At 59.1% G+C, this 13735-nt stretch overlaps 6 protein-coding genes across 6 annotated transcripts; 2 read left to right on the forward strand and 4 right to left on the reverse strand.

Moving 5' to 3' along the window:
• Positions 1 to 1005: 1005 nt before the first annotated feature.
• GGS23DRAFT_312562 (uncharacterized protein) lies at positions 1006 to 3413 on the reverse strand. The gene is made up of 2 exons (XM_051512801.1): positions 2380 to 3413; positions 1006 to 2235 (listed from the first exon to the last, which is right to left on the reverse strand). The coding sequence occupies exons 1-2, from the start codon at positions 3077 to 3079 to the stop codon at positions 1307 to 1309; spliced, it is 1629 nt and encodes a 542-aa protein (XP_051368254.1). The 5' UTR covers positions 3080 to 3413; the 3' UTR covers positions 1006 to 1306.
• Positions 3414 to 3748: 335 nt separating this feature from the next.
• Positions 3749 to 4980, reverse strand: GGS23DRAFT_600244 (S-adenosyl-L-methionine-dependent methyltransferase; the record flags this gene model as incomplete). The annotated part of the gene is made up of 4 exons (XM_051519040.1): positions 3749 to 4335; positions 4491 to 4631; positions 4792 to 4894; positions 4945 to 4980. The coding sequence occupies 4 exons, from the start codon at positions 4978 to 4980 to the stop codon at positions 3749 to 3751; spliced, it is 867 nt and encodes a 288-aa protein (XP_051368255.1).
• A 380-nt stretch (positions 4981 to 5360) lies between these two features.
• On the reverse strand, positions 5361 to 7808 carry GGS23DRAFT_584896 (amidase). Its single transcript, XM_051517349.1, has 3 exons — positions 7463 to 7808; positions 5957 to 7340; positions 5361 to 5893 (listed from the first exon to the last, which is right to left on the reverse strand). Exons 1-3 carry the CDS (start codon positions 7501 to 7503, stop codon positions 5633 to 5635), a joined length of 1686 nt encoding a protein of 561 aa, XP_051368256.1. The 5' UTR covers positions 7504 to 7808; the 3' UTR covers positions 5361 to 5632.
• A 367-nt stretch (positions 7809 to 8175) lies between these two features.
• GGS23DRAFT_312627 (beta-lactamase-like protein) lies at positions 8176 to 9540 on the forward strand. Its single transcript, XM_051512803.1, has one exon. It carries the CDS (start codon positions 8472 to 8474, stop codon positions 9432 to 9434), a length of 963 nt encoding a protein of 320 aa, XP_051368257.1. The 5' UTR covers positions 8176 to 8471; the 3' UTR covers positions 9435 to 9540.
• Positions 9193 to 11147, reverse strand: GGS23DRAFT_312595 (uncharacterized protein). The gene is made up of 3 exons (XM_051512802.1): positions 10781 to 11147; positions 10506 to 10641; positions 9193 to 10402 (listed from the first exon to the last, which is right to left on the reverse strand). Exons 1-3 carry the CDS (start codon positions 10811 to 10813, stop codon positions 9552 to 9554), a joined length of 1020 nt encoding a protein of 339 aa, XP_051368258.1. The 5' UTR covers positions 10814 to 11147; the 3' UTR covers positions 9193 to 9551.
• A 1144-nt stretch (positions 11148 to 12291) lies between these two features.
• GGS23DRAFT_600248 (ubiquitin-domain-containing protein) lies at positions 12292 to 13735 on the forward strand (the record flags this gene model as incomplete). Its single annotated transcript, XM_051519041.1, has 2 exons — positions 12292 to 12735; positions 12809 to 13735. The coding sequence occupies 2 exons, from the start codon at positions 12292 to 12294 to the stop codon at positions 13733 to 13735; spliced, it is 1371 nt and encodes a 456-aa protein (XP_051368259.1).

The raw sequence follows: 13735 nt of genomic DNA on the forward strand, positions 1-13735 counted from the left end.
TTATACGGACAAGAGCTCATCTACGGGAATATCACACAACTGCACAATCCAGTTGCGGAAGCTTAGGTTGTGCGTTTTGGTGGCGGTTCCTTTCGTGGCCTCGCTGCCTTAATCGTAAGGCACGCAAGACGAGTTGAAAGGTAAACCTAGTTGATCAATTGAAGGTGTAAAAACTAAACTGCTAAAAGGGCTTAAATACAGCGTTTTACGAACAGTTAGCTGTTGCGTGTTTTTCCTCAATTCCACCAATCACAGGCCTCCATTCTGGATTCCTGAGGATCCACAAGGTTCCCACATCATCATGTGCTTTGGCGTACCTGTTACGGCTACCTGTTACGGTTAGGTATCTGTTACAGGCTTAGGTATCTAGGTATCTAACCTAAGTGCGCACTGGCCAAAATAGGGCCTGGCGGGGCTTGCCAGCTGAAGCCAGGCGGAGCTTGAATTTGATTGGATATTTCATTCACGAATCGAATCAGCCACCAAACCCATCCTCGCTTCACCGCCTTCTCCACGTCTATCGTTCTCTCCGTCGCGTCGTAAGACTAAGAGATAAAGGGAGAGAAGAGGATGGTAATCCTTCGCTCAGACATAACAATCCTCCTGCAGCTCGATATGCTAGTATTTAGGTTAGATGCGAAAACGCCTCGCCTCGATAATGAACTCGAGCCTTCACGACATCGACCTCGGCCGAGCCGGAGCATCACGACCTGGACGCTCGAGCTATAACCTTAGTCCTTGCTTCTATCGCCCGTCGATCTACGTGTAGAAAGCATCTGTATTAGATCGCCAGCCCCGCAGAGTGGGCTCGTGATTCCCACCTTACAGGAAACCAGCGGGTTCTGTGCCGTGTACGAAAGAGGGAATAGCGCTTCCCTATATCCATCCTGGGAGAACAAGGCGGCGGCCCGGTTACCGAAACCGAAGTTTACCTAAAGGGCAATATCATCTAGCGAGTCCCATCGAGCCAAGACCATCGTGACCTGGGGCCTGCACGCCGAAACCAGTGTCTCACACGAAAACTCACTCCATCATCGGCTATCGGAGATATTGCTAAGACGCGCCAGCTAGAACAGGGCCAATACTGATGCGTAGGCCAGCCCCGTATAACCTGTTTCTTCCCCCATTCTCTACCGATATCCGCAAACCTCTTTATTTTACTCTGCGAAATTATGCAAGGAGGGGTTATTCCGTACCTACGTGTACATCCTGAAGCGTCTTTTGCAACCGTTCTACGGCGAAAGACGATCCAGGGTGTATCATCACCACGATATCCCCACAATCGCTGATATCTACGCCTTTTACCTCAAATAAACAACGTCCTAAACATCTCGAATAGCATGAAAAATCGGCAGAAGACGTAAAGTGCCAACAGAAAATATAGCACGAGCACGTGGATATTGTGTGTTTTCAATGGCTTGCTCCGGTCGGTCAAGTCGGAAAACGCAATAGTGCACGCCGCGTTGGCGAGGGAGAAAGGGATCAGGGATCCCGTGATAACAATAGCGCTGGCACGCCAAAGCCAGACTTCCCAAAGCGACGGGAAAGAGTGGTTCCACCCCAGGCAGTACAGCCCCCCGAAGATCATTCCGACCAGGACACCCGCCACGTCCGAGTCGCCGAAGAAGACTTTGTGACCCGAAGGCCCAAAGAAGGCGAAGCTTGTAAGCGATATATCCGTAGGGATACACTCCGTGGGGTGGCGTTGTAGGTTATCCATGCCGAAAGGCGGCACGAAATTCCGAAGGAGAAACGGGCTACCACCAAACGCTTGGATATACTTTATATCCTGATCTGTGACGGGCCTGACGCCGTCAGAGATGGCGACAATGTGTTTGTCAGGCTCCTCAACGCCTTGCGGTTTTGACCAGTATAGCACATAGGAGACCAACGCACAAAGGACGTACGTGAAGGTCGAAAGTTCTATTTGGGTCAGCGAGGAGTTGATCGATCCCTGGATGATTACTGTAGCGAACACCCAGAGCAATCTCACAGCCGCAATTGCTTTAATCAGGGGATTGACTTTACTCCTTGCCTCGATCCCGTCCATGTCAATCTGCGGAACCTCTCCCAGGACACCGAGGACTTGCGCTGCGACGACTTGCACCACGTTGAGGTGGAGCTGGATCCTGGCCTCTGGTAGTGCTTCAGTCGCACCGACTGGGCTGGCGGAGTCGGGACTATGTCTGGATCCTGCTGCTGGGCCTGAAGATCTCACATCTACTTGGCCCGTATCTTGCTCGGTGTTAGACGTTATGGTTTCAAAAGTTTCAGCTGATTCGGCCGTTTCATAGTTCGTCGTAGTAAGATCAACATAACTAAGATCGACGGCGGTCTCGGCGTGAGTCTCGCCCGAATTGGTAGGGTTCGGTTGCATACTGATTCCAGTACGTTCGGGGGGGGAATTCCGAACAGAGGCATCCCGAGCGGCAAGGTTATCCAATTCTATCTCCTCTTGATGAGGCGCTCGAGAAGAGCGCGATAAACCAAAAGACCAGGGCCAACTCGCATACCTCGTGAGTACACGCTTTATCCATTTTGCGATTTTCGAGCCCATCGCTCCCAGGTAGTTCTGAAGCTGTTTGACCGTCGAGAGGTTTACGGCGTCGGTAATCTCTTGGAGTACCACAATTCCACCACTGGACTTGAAGGGGGCAGCATCCGGGACCTCGCTGCCACGGTGCTGGACTGAGAACACGAGACCTCCCATGTTGGCGAAGTGAGCATGTGCCATCGTCCAGTCTCTGACGTTTCCTCGTCCCTTTTCGTGCAGGATACTCAACCCAAGTCGAGCGGCGCGCCAATCGCCGAAAGCGAAACTAACGAGCAGCTCGGGGGCTATGACGAGTGCCAAAATCCACGAGAGCTGTCGCCTTAACTCCCACAGCATCCGCGATCGGTACCATCGCTGCAGGAACGTACGAGAAGATCGAACCGCTGGATATGGAGGGGGTATGTTGAGATGCAGCGCCAAATAAGTGCTGGCCAGAATCGTCGTGAGGCAGCCGTAAAAGATGTTAGAGCTATCTTCTTCAGCTCCAAGGTGAAACCACCGAAGGATGCTGTTTGCGTCGGACATTTCATCTAGTGACTACCGAAGCCGTGATAGCAGAGAGGTAGGTATACGGATCCGGAAATGGCCGAGCAGCGAGGGAAATCGGGTTTGTCGGGCATCTCACCCCATCCGACCTATTTTATTGTTGAAATACCTACCTTTTCTATCTTTCCCTTGGGGAGAAGCCTGGCAGGTCTCTCGAAGGGTGCCATTGCATTGCTGGGCTGCGAGGCCATATCCCACCCTGCTCCTCCATGCTTACGTCCATTTACTGGACCGGCGGCGTAGCAGCCACCCGGAAGACTGAAGCTCCGTGGAGGCCATTCGGCAGACATGTGCATGTGATGCATGGGGTCGCATTTGGAGGGTAAACAATGGGAGCACTGGAAGAGCAGGCTTTTATTTCATCGCGGCGCCGGGCAGCTTATCCATCTGTCAAGATGTACCTACGTGCGTGTTCGTGGGGCAATATGAATTGACAGCTTTATATAGGGACACTGCCGATATTAAGAAAGGGGCGACTAACGCTCAAGTTGACAATACGTGTACGGGATGCCACCTTATCAGGCTCCTCCCCTAGAACCTCTACCCATCTCGCCTCTCTTCTCTCTACCTCCCTCACTAGGTAGATAGCGCGCACCTACAGACACGAGCCCCTTTCCGCGACCTAGCGTGACCCCCCTCACAGACTACCTACAGCTTCCTCGCCAGCACTCGCAGTCGCACGTACCCGAGCTGGAACCGGCCGTCGGGGCGGCGACACACGACCTCGAGGACGTCGGCGACCTCGCGGAGGCAGGCCTCGCGGTCAGCGGGGTCGGGCAGGGCGTCGAAGAAGCGGGCGCCGAAGAGGCGGATCCAGCCCTCGACGCCGCCGGGGTCGGCGGTGGTGGGGCGGTACTCGCGCTCGACACGCTCGACGCGCCACGCGCCGCCGAGCGCGCGCCGCGCCCACGCCTCGTCCGGGAAGAACCAGGGGTCGTGGCGCGCGGCGACGCGGCGCACGGCGTCGGCGTGCGCGACGCCCTCGGCCGCCGCCAGCCGCCGCGCCACCGCCCCGATCAGCGCCGCCCGCACCTCCGCCACGTTGCCCAGCCCGCCCATCTCGAACGCGAACCGCCCGCCCGCCGCCAGCGCCGCCCCCGCCGCCGCGAAGAACCCCGCCTGCTGCCCCGCGCCCGCGCCCCCCAGGATCCAGTGCAGCGCCGCGTTGCTGAACACCTTCGTGTACTGCCCGCGCTGCAGGTGCGGCGTGCGCGCGAGGTCGAGCGCGTCTAAGACTGGGGTGGCGGTGGTGTTAGCTGCGCTGCTGGGGAGCGGCCTGAGGGAGGACAATTGGTAGGGGTTGGGGAGGCGCGGACGCCGCTGAAGGTGAGGTGTAGATGAAGGAATGGGAGGGGGGCGACGAAAGGGGGCCCTGTAGCGGGATATGTACCTTCAAACGTGCATTTGGAAGCGCCCGCCGCCTGGGCCGCCTGCGTCGCGGCGGCGATCATGGCTGGTGAGGAGTCGATGCCGTGGATGCTGCCGCTGCCCTGGGCGAGGATCTCGTGCATCTGGATATCGAGGACGCCGTCTAGCGGAGGCCGAGTGGCAGGCGAGTCAGGCAAGTGCCTACTGCGTTTCCGGGGCAGGCCGCGTATGAGGACAGCTGCGGCGCGTAGGCGCACCACCTGCACACGGCGCGCATGCTCACGAGAGATTGCGCCCGGAAAGGGGAGGGGGAGAGGACTCACCGCCGCACCCGATATCCAGTATCACGTCGTCCTTCTGCGGGTCGAGCCACTGCACGATCTTGGTGGCGAGCTTCGGCACGAACGATGCCGAGTGCTGGTATGCCTGCGGCGGGTCAGCGTCGCGGCATCGCGGTGCGCGCGGCGGAGTCGCACCTCGGAAGACCAGTGGTCCTCCTTTTCCTCCGCCATAGCGGCGCGGCACGGATCGTAGGAAGAGAATAATGTGCCGAGACTACCCGAAGAGCGAAGCAGAGAAGCGCTTATCGTGATGCGCCGCCGTTCCCAGTGTGTGCGCGCCCGAGGAGAATAGATATAGGTAGGCGGCTAGTAATTGTATCCGAGATTGACTTACACGCGGGATGCTCACTTCGTAGGTACGTATATACATATATATACACGATCTTATTGCGCTGTTCCGCTTCGTGTAGAGAACAGAGGGGTGTCTCGGCGCCGAACCCAGGGCGCGACGTGCGGTTGGATAGCCGCCCGAGATCGGAGTTCTTCTCCTCGCCCACTTACATGCCTGGGCGGCAGAGTACCCCAGTCGCGAGTGTTTTGACGCATGGTGGCATGGGAAATGGAATGGAGATTAGGTAGTTACCAATTATTTTCTCTTTTTTGGTTTCTTGTGCTTTGTGTAGCTCTCTTGGTTTATTCCCAGCAGGGTGCTGAGCTGCCCTGCCTGCTGAGCCAACCCCCTTTGAACTTCTACGAATAGGGGCAGATACCGAAAGGGGATGGGTACCTAGGTAGGTAGGCATCTCACGGCACCGGTATATAACGCTACTCCGTGTAGTTCTTACAACCCCAGACGGGGACTATATACGTATCCGTCGATGAATCAGTCGATGTCAAGTAGGTCGTATTTGTCATCTCCGAGTGCATCCTCGACTCTCTTCATGATAGCGAGCACCTTTTCCTCCTCGAGCCTCCTACCGACGACCTGGATCGCGACCGGCAGTCCGTGCATGGCCTCGGCGTCGTACAGCTTGTACGCGCCCTGGGCAACCCCGTTCAGCTTCTTGATGTTGAACGTGGACGGTAGCTTATCAAGGTTCTTGTCGACGTGGGTCACTGGGATGATACCGCATGCGTAGTCGAGCTGGGCGTCACTTAGCATTTCCAACGATATAACTGCGTGTTGGGGCGGATCGGATCGACTTACAAGATTGAAGAGGAATGTGTAGCCACAGCTGCTGACGGCGTCCTTCATGCCGTCGTGAGGAACCGCCGGGGTCGCGTTGGGGGGCGTGATGAGGAAGTCGACGTCGACGCTATTCCACCAGTCGAACCACTTGACCTTGTAGGCTTCTCGCCTCGCTACCAGCTTCCAGTTCTCGAACGCCGACTTCGGGTGCCAGTCCTTGACGAGGCCGGCCCAGACGTCGTCCTTCCGGACGTACTTGACCCACAGATAGTAGAGGAACTTGAACGGCCGTGGGAGCCGCATGAGCCAGTCCATCTGATCAGCTCCCGGATCGTCCCATTCTCCGTACCGGAAAAAGGACTTGAACATTTGGCAGCCGTCAGCGTTGAGTAGGTGTGCGCCAAGATAAAGCGCTTCGTACGGTGACGGGGGGTCGATCTCGACGATCTCGTGCCCGGCCTGCTTCAAGGCGGCTTCCGTTATTTCTAACGCCCGCACGCATGCCGGGCTCGGGTCCACCACCCCGTCTGTCCTCATCACACCCACGCGGAACTTGCTCTTTGTCAGGTACTCCTGCTCCACCTCCAACCTCCAGGGAAGAGGATGCACGGACCCGTCGTACTTCCAAGGTTGCATGCCGATCAGAGCGCCGGTGAAGTAGGTCAGGTCGTTGAGGGTTCTGGCCATGGGGCTGTAGACGCTCGGGATACCCTCTTGGCCGGGCATGCTCGTCGCGAAGCCGGCCTTGGGCCACCGCCCGGTCGAGCACCGGAGGCTGTAGATGCCGGAGAAGTGGGCCGGAGCTCGGACGCTCCCAGCGACATCACTCCCGATGCCGATCCTTCCGCCCAGCGCTAGGAGTGCGGCCTCACCCCCCGTTGACCCGCCCGGAGAGTACTTGCTGTTATGGGGATTGGTGCATCGCCCCCAGACGTCGTTCGTGGACTCGAAGCTGAGCAGCGTGATGGGCAGGTTAGTCTTGACGTAGGGCACAGCGCCAGCATCCTTGAGCAGCCGGACGGTGGCACCGTCCTGATCTGGTTTGTTCCCCACAAAACTGCTGTATCCGACAGTCGAGTCGAAGCCGCCGACATTGATAGTGTCCTTCAAGCTCACCGGAATGCCGGCCAGCGGACCGCTAAAGTTGATGGAACCGTCTTGGACCCAACCCTCGGCTGCAGAGATCATAACTTCAGTAAGGCAGTTTGTCTTCTCATGTGCCTTTAGCGCTACCTTGCCGTAGGTTTGTAAGAGGTCGATGGGCTGTAGCTCGCCCTTATGTACGCCTTGCACGAGCTGCTCGATGGGCTTGTTGATAATGTCGCGGTCCTGCGCGGTGAAGGGGCCGTGATATTGGGCTAAGGCCCGGATCCTCTCGGCGCGTTCATCCTGCTTGAACTTGCTGTTATCATGTGAGATAAGGCATACACGATGGCACGTTGGTATACCCGAGGTCGGGCGGGTAGAATCCGGGGTAGACTTGCGGATGGGGGGGGGGGGGGGGGAGAGGGATCGGCCACTTACCAGTCCCGTTTGTGCTGGATATAATCGAGGAAGAACACCATTGTTGGGCTACAAAGATCTGGGGTAGAAACCACGAGGGTATAGTAAAGGAAAAGGGGAAACGTGGAAGAGAAGAGAGGAAGTTTAGGGAATAAGAGAAGGGGACGAGCTGCTACTATATAGATAGATAGGTAGGGGACCCATGAGGTAGCAACGCTGGGCTGCTCTACCTCGCAGATAGGGAGACACAGGGAAGGTGTTGGATGTGCGAGATAGGGAGGTCCAGCCGCTCGAGCTATTACCTAAGCTGCGTTGCCCACCTGTGCTCCGGACGGAGGAAGAGATAGAGGGGTGGAGTGGAGGGGTCGAGGGGAGGGGCAAGTAAGTACCCGCCCTCCCCGCATTGCTTATCGGGTACGGAGTCGCTCGGGCTGGCATCCAGTCTCACCTAGGTCGTCCTCGGCGTGCGGGCAGGAGACGGATGGATAGGAGGTACCTCCTTGAGTTATCTGCTTACAATAGGTACCTACCTCAGGTACGTAGGTATTTGTATGCACCTAGGGAGCACGTATGCAAATATCTGAGGTGAACGGCTTCGGCGGATAGGTGAATATGCACAATCCCTCTATTTCGGCAGTTCTTACTAGGTAATACATCCGTGGATCCCGACCGTCAACCCCCCTCCACTTCTCCAGGGCTCCTCCACTCTTGGCGATGCACTCGCATCCAGCGGCGCCGAGATGCACTTAGTCCATACAGCTGGCCCAGGTAAGCTGTCTATGCCTACCTACTATCCTCCGGCGTGTCGTGGGGGTATCTGTTTTAGATCTCTCAGAAGGTCGGTCCATGCCGGAAAGCGATACTGTTATCCGAGAAGAGCCCACTCGACCTCTAGGCACAATTCGCTTGCCTTTGTTTAAGCCATATCTGCATCCGAGCGTACGAGCGCATAGGCCCGACGTCGCCGCTTCGAACTCGCTAGGTAGTCGCCAGAGCGAAGCCCAGATATCGGATAGACATCCTCCCCATCATGGCACCTGATGAGGCCGCGTACGACCCGGGTAGGACTGGTTCCTGGCTCGTCTGCACCGCGTGCGGCACCCAGTTCCCCACTGCAGATCGGCGGGAGGTGACGACGTGCTTCATCTGCGACGACCCGCGCCAATTCACGCCGCCGACCGGCCAGGCCTTCACCTCTCTTGACGAGCTCCGCGCATCGGGTCACCGCAACGTCTGGACGCCCTTCCCGGACGACGGCCGGTTCGTCTCCGTCCGGACCGAACCCAAGGTCGCCATCGGCCAGCGCGCCATCCTCGTCAAGACACCGTACGGGAATGTGCTCTGGGACTGTCTCACTCTCCTCGACGACGACACCATCACCGCTATACGGCGCATCGGCGGCCTCGCGGCCATCGTCATCTCGCACCCCCATTACTACAGCACCCACGTCGAGTGGGCGCGCGCCTTCGGCTGTCCTGTATACCTCGCCGCCGAGGACCGGCAGTGGACGACGCAGGAGTCGGCGTACCAGGTCTTCGTGGCTGAAACGGAGCTAAGCCTGCTGCTCGGCGCGGAAGCGTCACCGTCGGGGTTCACCGTGCTCAAGCTCGGCGGGCACTTCCCGGGGTCTCTGGTGGCACTGTACGACGGGCGGCTGCTGATCGCCGATACGCTGTTGACGACGCCGGCGGGGCTCGGCAGTTGGGACGCGGACGCGACGGGGGCCGCGCGCGCGGGGCGGCCGGCCGGGCTTAACACTTACGCCTTCATGTGGAGCATCCCAAACATGATCCCGCTGGCCCCCGACGAGCTTAGCCGTATGTGGGGAATCCTGAGGAAGTACGAGTTCGGCAGCACGCACGGAGCCTTTCCGGGCATGGACATTGCCAAGACTCCCTCCGAGATGCGGCGCAGGGTCCTCGACAGCATGCAGATCCAGGTCAGGTCGATGGGGTACAGCACTCACGCGCTCCTGAAGGAGGCGGCGAACTAAACGCGATCGAGTGACGCAAAAGGGGGGTGAGTGGGCATGTGAGAAGGAAAATTCGGGCCGAGCTGGCCAGTGTACGTTATGAGCGCCGTTTCTATCCTGGCGTGCTTGTTCTACCTACTACAATCTGCTTTCCCCGGACTGCGGGATCTTGACCACGACCTTCCCCCACGTCTCCCGGCCGCCGAGCGCGAGCAGCGCGTCGGCGACACTCTCAAGGCCTACGAACTCGCGGTCCGTGAACACCGTGCCGCGGAACTTGCCCTGCGCGATGAGCTGGCCAATGCCCTCCCAGACGACGGGGATCGTCTCGCGCTCGAAGCGCGCGTACGCGCCCCAGTGGATGCCGACGATGCTGATGTTCTTCAGCAATACCTTGTTCATGGCCACTTTCTCGATGCTGCCGGCGGCGAAGCCGACGACGAGGATCCGGCCGTTCCACGCGACGCACTTGGTGCTGCGATCGACGAGCCCGACGGGGTCGTAGACGACGTCGACGCCGCGGCCGCCGGGGGTCAGCGCGCGGACGCGCTCGGGCCAGGCCGGATCGCCGTAGTCGACGACGTGGTCGGCGCCGAAGGCGCGCGCGACCTCGAGCTTGCGCGGGGTGCCGGCGGTGGCGATGACGGTGGCGCCGAGGGCCTTGGCGACCTGGACGGCGGCGAGCCCGACGCCGCCGGCGGCCGCGTGCACCAGGACCCACTCGCCGGCGCGCAGGCGGGCGCGCAGCGCGAGCGCGCCGTAGCTCGTCGGCGCCGTGACGAAGAGCCCCGCCGCGTCGGCGAAGGACCAGCCCGCGGGCACGGCGAGCAGCTCGGGCTCGGCGACGCACACGCGCGTCGCGTACGCACCCTGCGACGCGCCGAAGACGCGGCTGCCGACGGGGAAGCGCGGCGGGTTCGCGGCCGAGGACGCGGACGGCACGGCGAGCACGACGCCGGAGAACTCGGCGCCGGCGACCCAGGGGAAGGCTGTTTTTCATCCGTCTCGTAAGCAAATGGCCGCGCTACGCTAATGTCACACCCAGAGGGGGGGGAACCGGGCTGGGGCCGGGGGGGGGGTGGATATGCGTACGGGGTTGGTTCTGGTATTTGCCCTGGATCTGCAGGATGTCGAAGAAGTTGGTCGCCGCGGCGTGCACCTCAATGAGGTACTGGTCCGGCCGCGGCACCGGGTCCGGCAACTCTGTCACCTGAAGCTCTTTCGGACCCTGCGGTTGGCGTTAGTGGGTTCCCAATTGGCTGCATATCTCGAGAATCCGTAGCTTTCATCCGTTCGCTTCCCTCCTCTCCCTCACTCTCTTCGTTTCTCTCTCATTCACCAGGGTCCGTCCACCGGCGGCCTCTCACCTTGACATATTGGTTAACTTGGATACCCCGCATCGCTGCGGTCTGCGCCTTTTAGTAAGAGGCTTGTCAGTGATAGCAGACGGACACTCGGGAGCGGGTGTGTAAGAGGTAAGGGAGTTCAAGCACAATAGTTGGTAGTGTTGCCCTGGCTGGGATCGTTCGCTAAGGACCAGAGGGTAGTATTCTCCGGTGGGTAGAAATGCGCGTTCGTTAATGACAGCCTACGAGCCAGCACATATGGATAGAGAGATGCTTTGCTTTGTCGCGTGTGTAGGAGAGAGACAGCACCGGACGAGGAGCCCCGGACTGGACGGAGTCAGCAATAAGTTGCTGGGCCAGTAGGTAATTAATTGATAGGACCCGCGGCGGCTGCCCATGGGGAACCTCGGCATGTGTGTGGGTCCTAGTTGATATACGTCGATGCGCCTCGCGGGAAGTCCAATAATTACCTAAGATCAAGCGCTGTGTCCTTGTAATTATCCTCGGGATAGGATTAGGTACTCGGGAGAGGGGGCTGGAGGGATCGAGACACGTACACGGTACCTAAGGCAGGCGTATAGGAGGTACCGTCGGAGAGCAGGCGCCGTAGGGAGAGATGAGCTAAATAACGAAGACTGCCGAGTAACGCTGTTAGGAATCGAACCTATCCTCCACTAAGTAACCCATCGATCTGGGAGGAGGTAGGGAGGTACTTGAGAGCGCATTAGTAATTCCTATGCCAGTATAGGCAGGTCAGGCTATAGAGGTAGGTACCTCTTAAGGCGGACAGTGGAGTGCATCTCTTACCTTAGGTACCTAGGTTCGTTCTCCTGGAGGTCGCCAGCAGGTACCTCTACCCGGGTACCTGACCTGAGGATGTACACGGTGGGCGGCGTGATGGAGGTGGCTGGAGGGGGATCCGCTGATGTCAGACGCCTCCACGCATTGGCAATCGCAGAGGCGGCCGCTTATCGGGGTCGGCAAGGTGGAAGCGGGGCTCCTGCTCCGTGAGGCTGATACCACCCATCAGGTACCTACATATACATGCATTGCACGTACATAATGTGCATAACGGAACGTAGGTATCGGCCTACCCAGAACTGCGAATCGTGGATACTCCGCTATACGCATACCACACGTCGTAAGTACATAACAGACAATAGGCAAGTCCCCTATCGATAGAGCGACGGTCCAACATCAGATCTTAGTAATCTACCGTTCGAGAAGGACCTAGGCTGACGTACCCAGTACCTGACGGGCCAAGCTGCACATTGGCGGCCGGAAAGGTACCTGGTACTCCCCCGATCAATCGGCCAACGCCCCTCCTCCGGCATCTGGCGCTGGTGGAAAACAAAACATATTGTGCATCTCCTGTCGCTCTGACTTCCCTCCCCTTCTCCTCAACCTCCTCAAGCCAGGCCTCTTTATCTAATAATAACCCCCTCCCGCACCCGTTCCGCGACCCCCGTCATCCTGGTCAGCACAACTTCCCGTCTTCTCATCCCGGTACCGCCCGTCTGCCGCCACCAGCCATGGCCGAATCAGCCGAGGGCGGCTCTGACCCTCAGATCACCTTCAAGGTGAGAACTTCGGGCGAGGCTCAGTACACCATCACCATTGCCGAGAGCGCCACCGTCTCCGACCTCAAGCAGAGGCTTGCCGGCCCGGACTACGAGAACATCCCCGTCGAGAGGCAGCGCTTGATCTACTCGGGACGTGTCATGAAGAACGAGGAGCCCTTGAGCACGTATAAGATCAAGTCCGGAAACTCGATCCACCTGGTCAAGAGCGCCGCGAGCAACCCGACGCCAGCTCCCGCCTCCTCGTCCACGTCGTCGTCGACACCCGCCGTTCCCCAGATTCCCACCAACATGGCTGCCGGTACTGCTAACAACCCCTTGGCCGGCTTGACGGGCGCGCGATACGCTGGCTTGACGAACCTCCCGTCCGCCGACATGTTTGGCCCAGACGGTGGTGTGAGTTTCGCCCCTTTATGTCCTCGACCCCCGTGCGATCCTCTTCTCGCTGACTCCAATTCCCTCCTCGCAGATGGTGGGCTCTATGATGGACGAGGAGCAATTGGCCAACATGCTCAGCAACCCTCAGGTGGCTCAGCAGATGAACGAGATGATGAATAATGACGCCTTCATCGATATGATGATCCAATCGAATCCTATGCTGCGGAATAACCCGAACGCCCGCGAAATCGTGCGATCCCCCCTCTTTCGCCAGATGATTACGAACCCCGACGCATTACGGAACGCGGCTAGGCTCCAGCGCATGTTCGGAGGGCGACAGGCGGCCCAGAACGCATTTCCTATGCCCGGTGTCACCGACAACACCCCTGGAGATGCGCCCGCGGGCGATAGTGCGACGGGCGCCAACGCCCGCAGCGCCAGCCCGAATCAGCCGAACGCCAACGTCAACCCGTTCAGCCCGGCGGCTTGGGGAAACTTCCCCTCCCCCGGCGCCGCAGGCGATAATGCCGCGCTTCCGTTCCCGTTTGGAATATGGAACCCGCACCCAGCTACGGGTCAGGCTGGCCAAGGACCTGCTAGTCCCGGCGCAAACACCGCAAGCGGCACGCAGACAGGAAGCGGTGGCGCTAATGCTGGTGCAGGCCAGGGTTCCAACCCGCAGAGCCCGTCAAGTCAGCCACCTAACCCATTTGCCAGCCTTTTCGGTGGTGCGGTCCCCGGCGGCATTCCTGGCGCCGGCGCAGGAGCCGGCGCGAATCCCTTCGGCGTACCGCCCATGTCGCCCGAGGTTCTACAGCAGATGATGCAGGCGCTGGGTATGGGATCGGGAGTTAACCCCTCCGCTCCGCCAGACAACCGACCTCCGGAGGAGCGATACGCGGAGCAGTTGAGACAACTCAACGAGATGGGCTTCTACGACTTCGATAGGAACGTCGCCGCCTTGCGACGAAGCGGTGGGAGCGTACAAGGCGCTATCGAGCACCTCCTGAACTCGTAA

This window comes from Durotheca rogersii, assembly GCF_024521655.1.
Source record: "Durotheca rogersii strain YMJ 92031201 chromosome Unknown GGS23scaffold_31, whole genome shotgun sequence".
Taxonomy (NCBI): domain Eukaryota; kingdom Fungi; phylum Ascomycota; class Sordariomycetes; order Xylariales; family Xylariaceae; genus Durotheca; species Durotheca rogersii.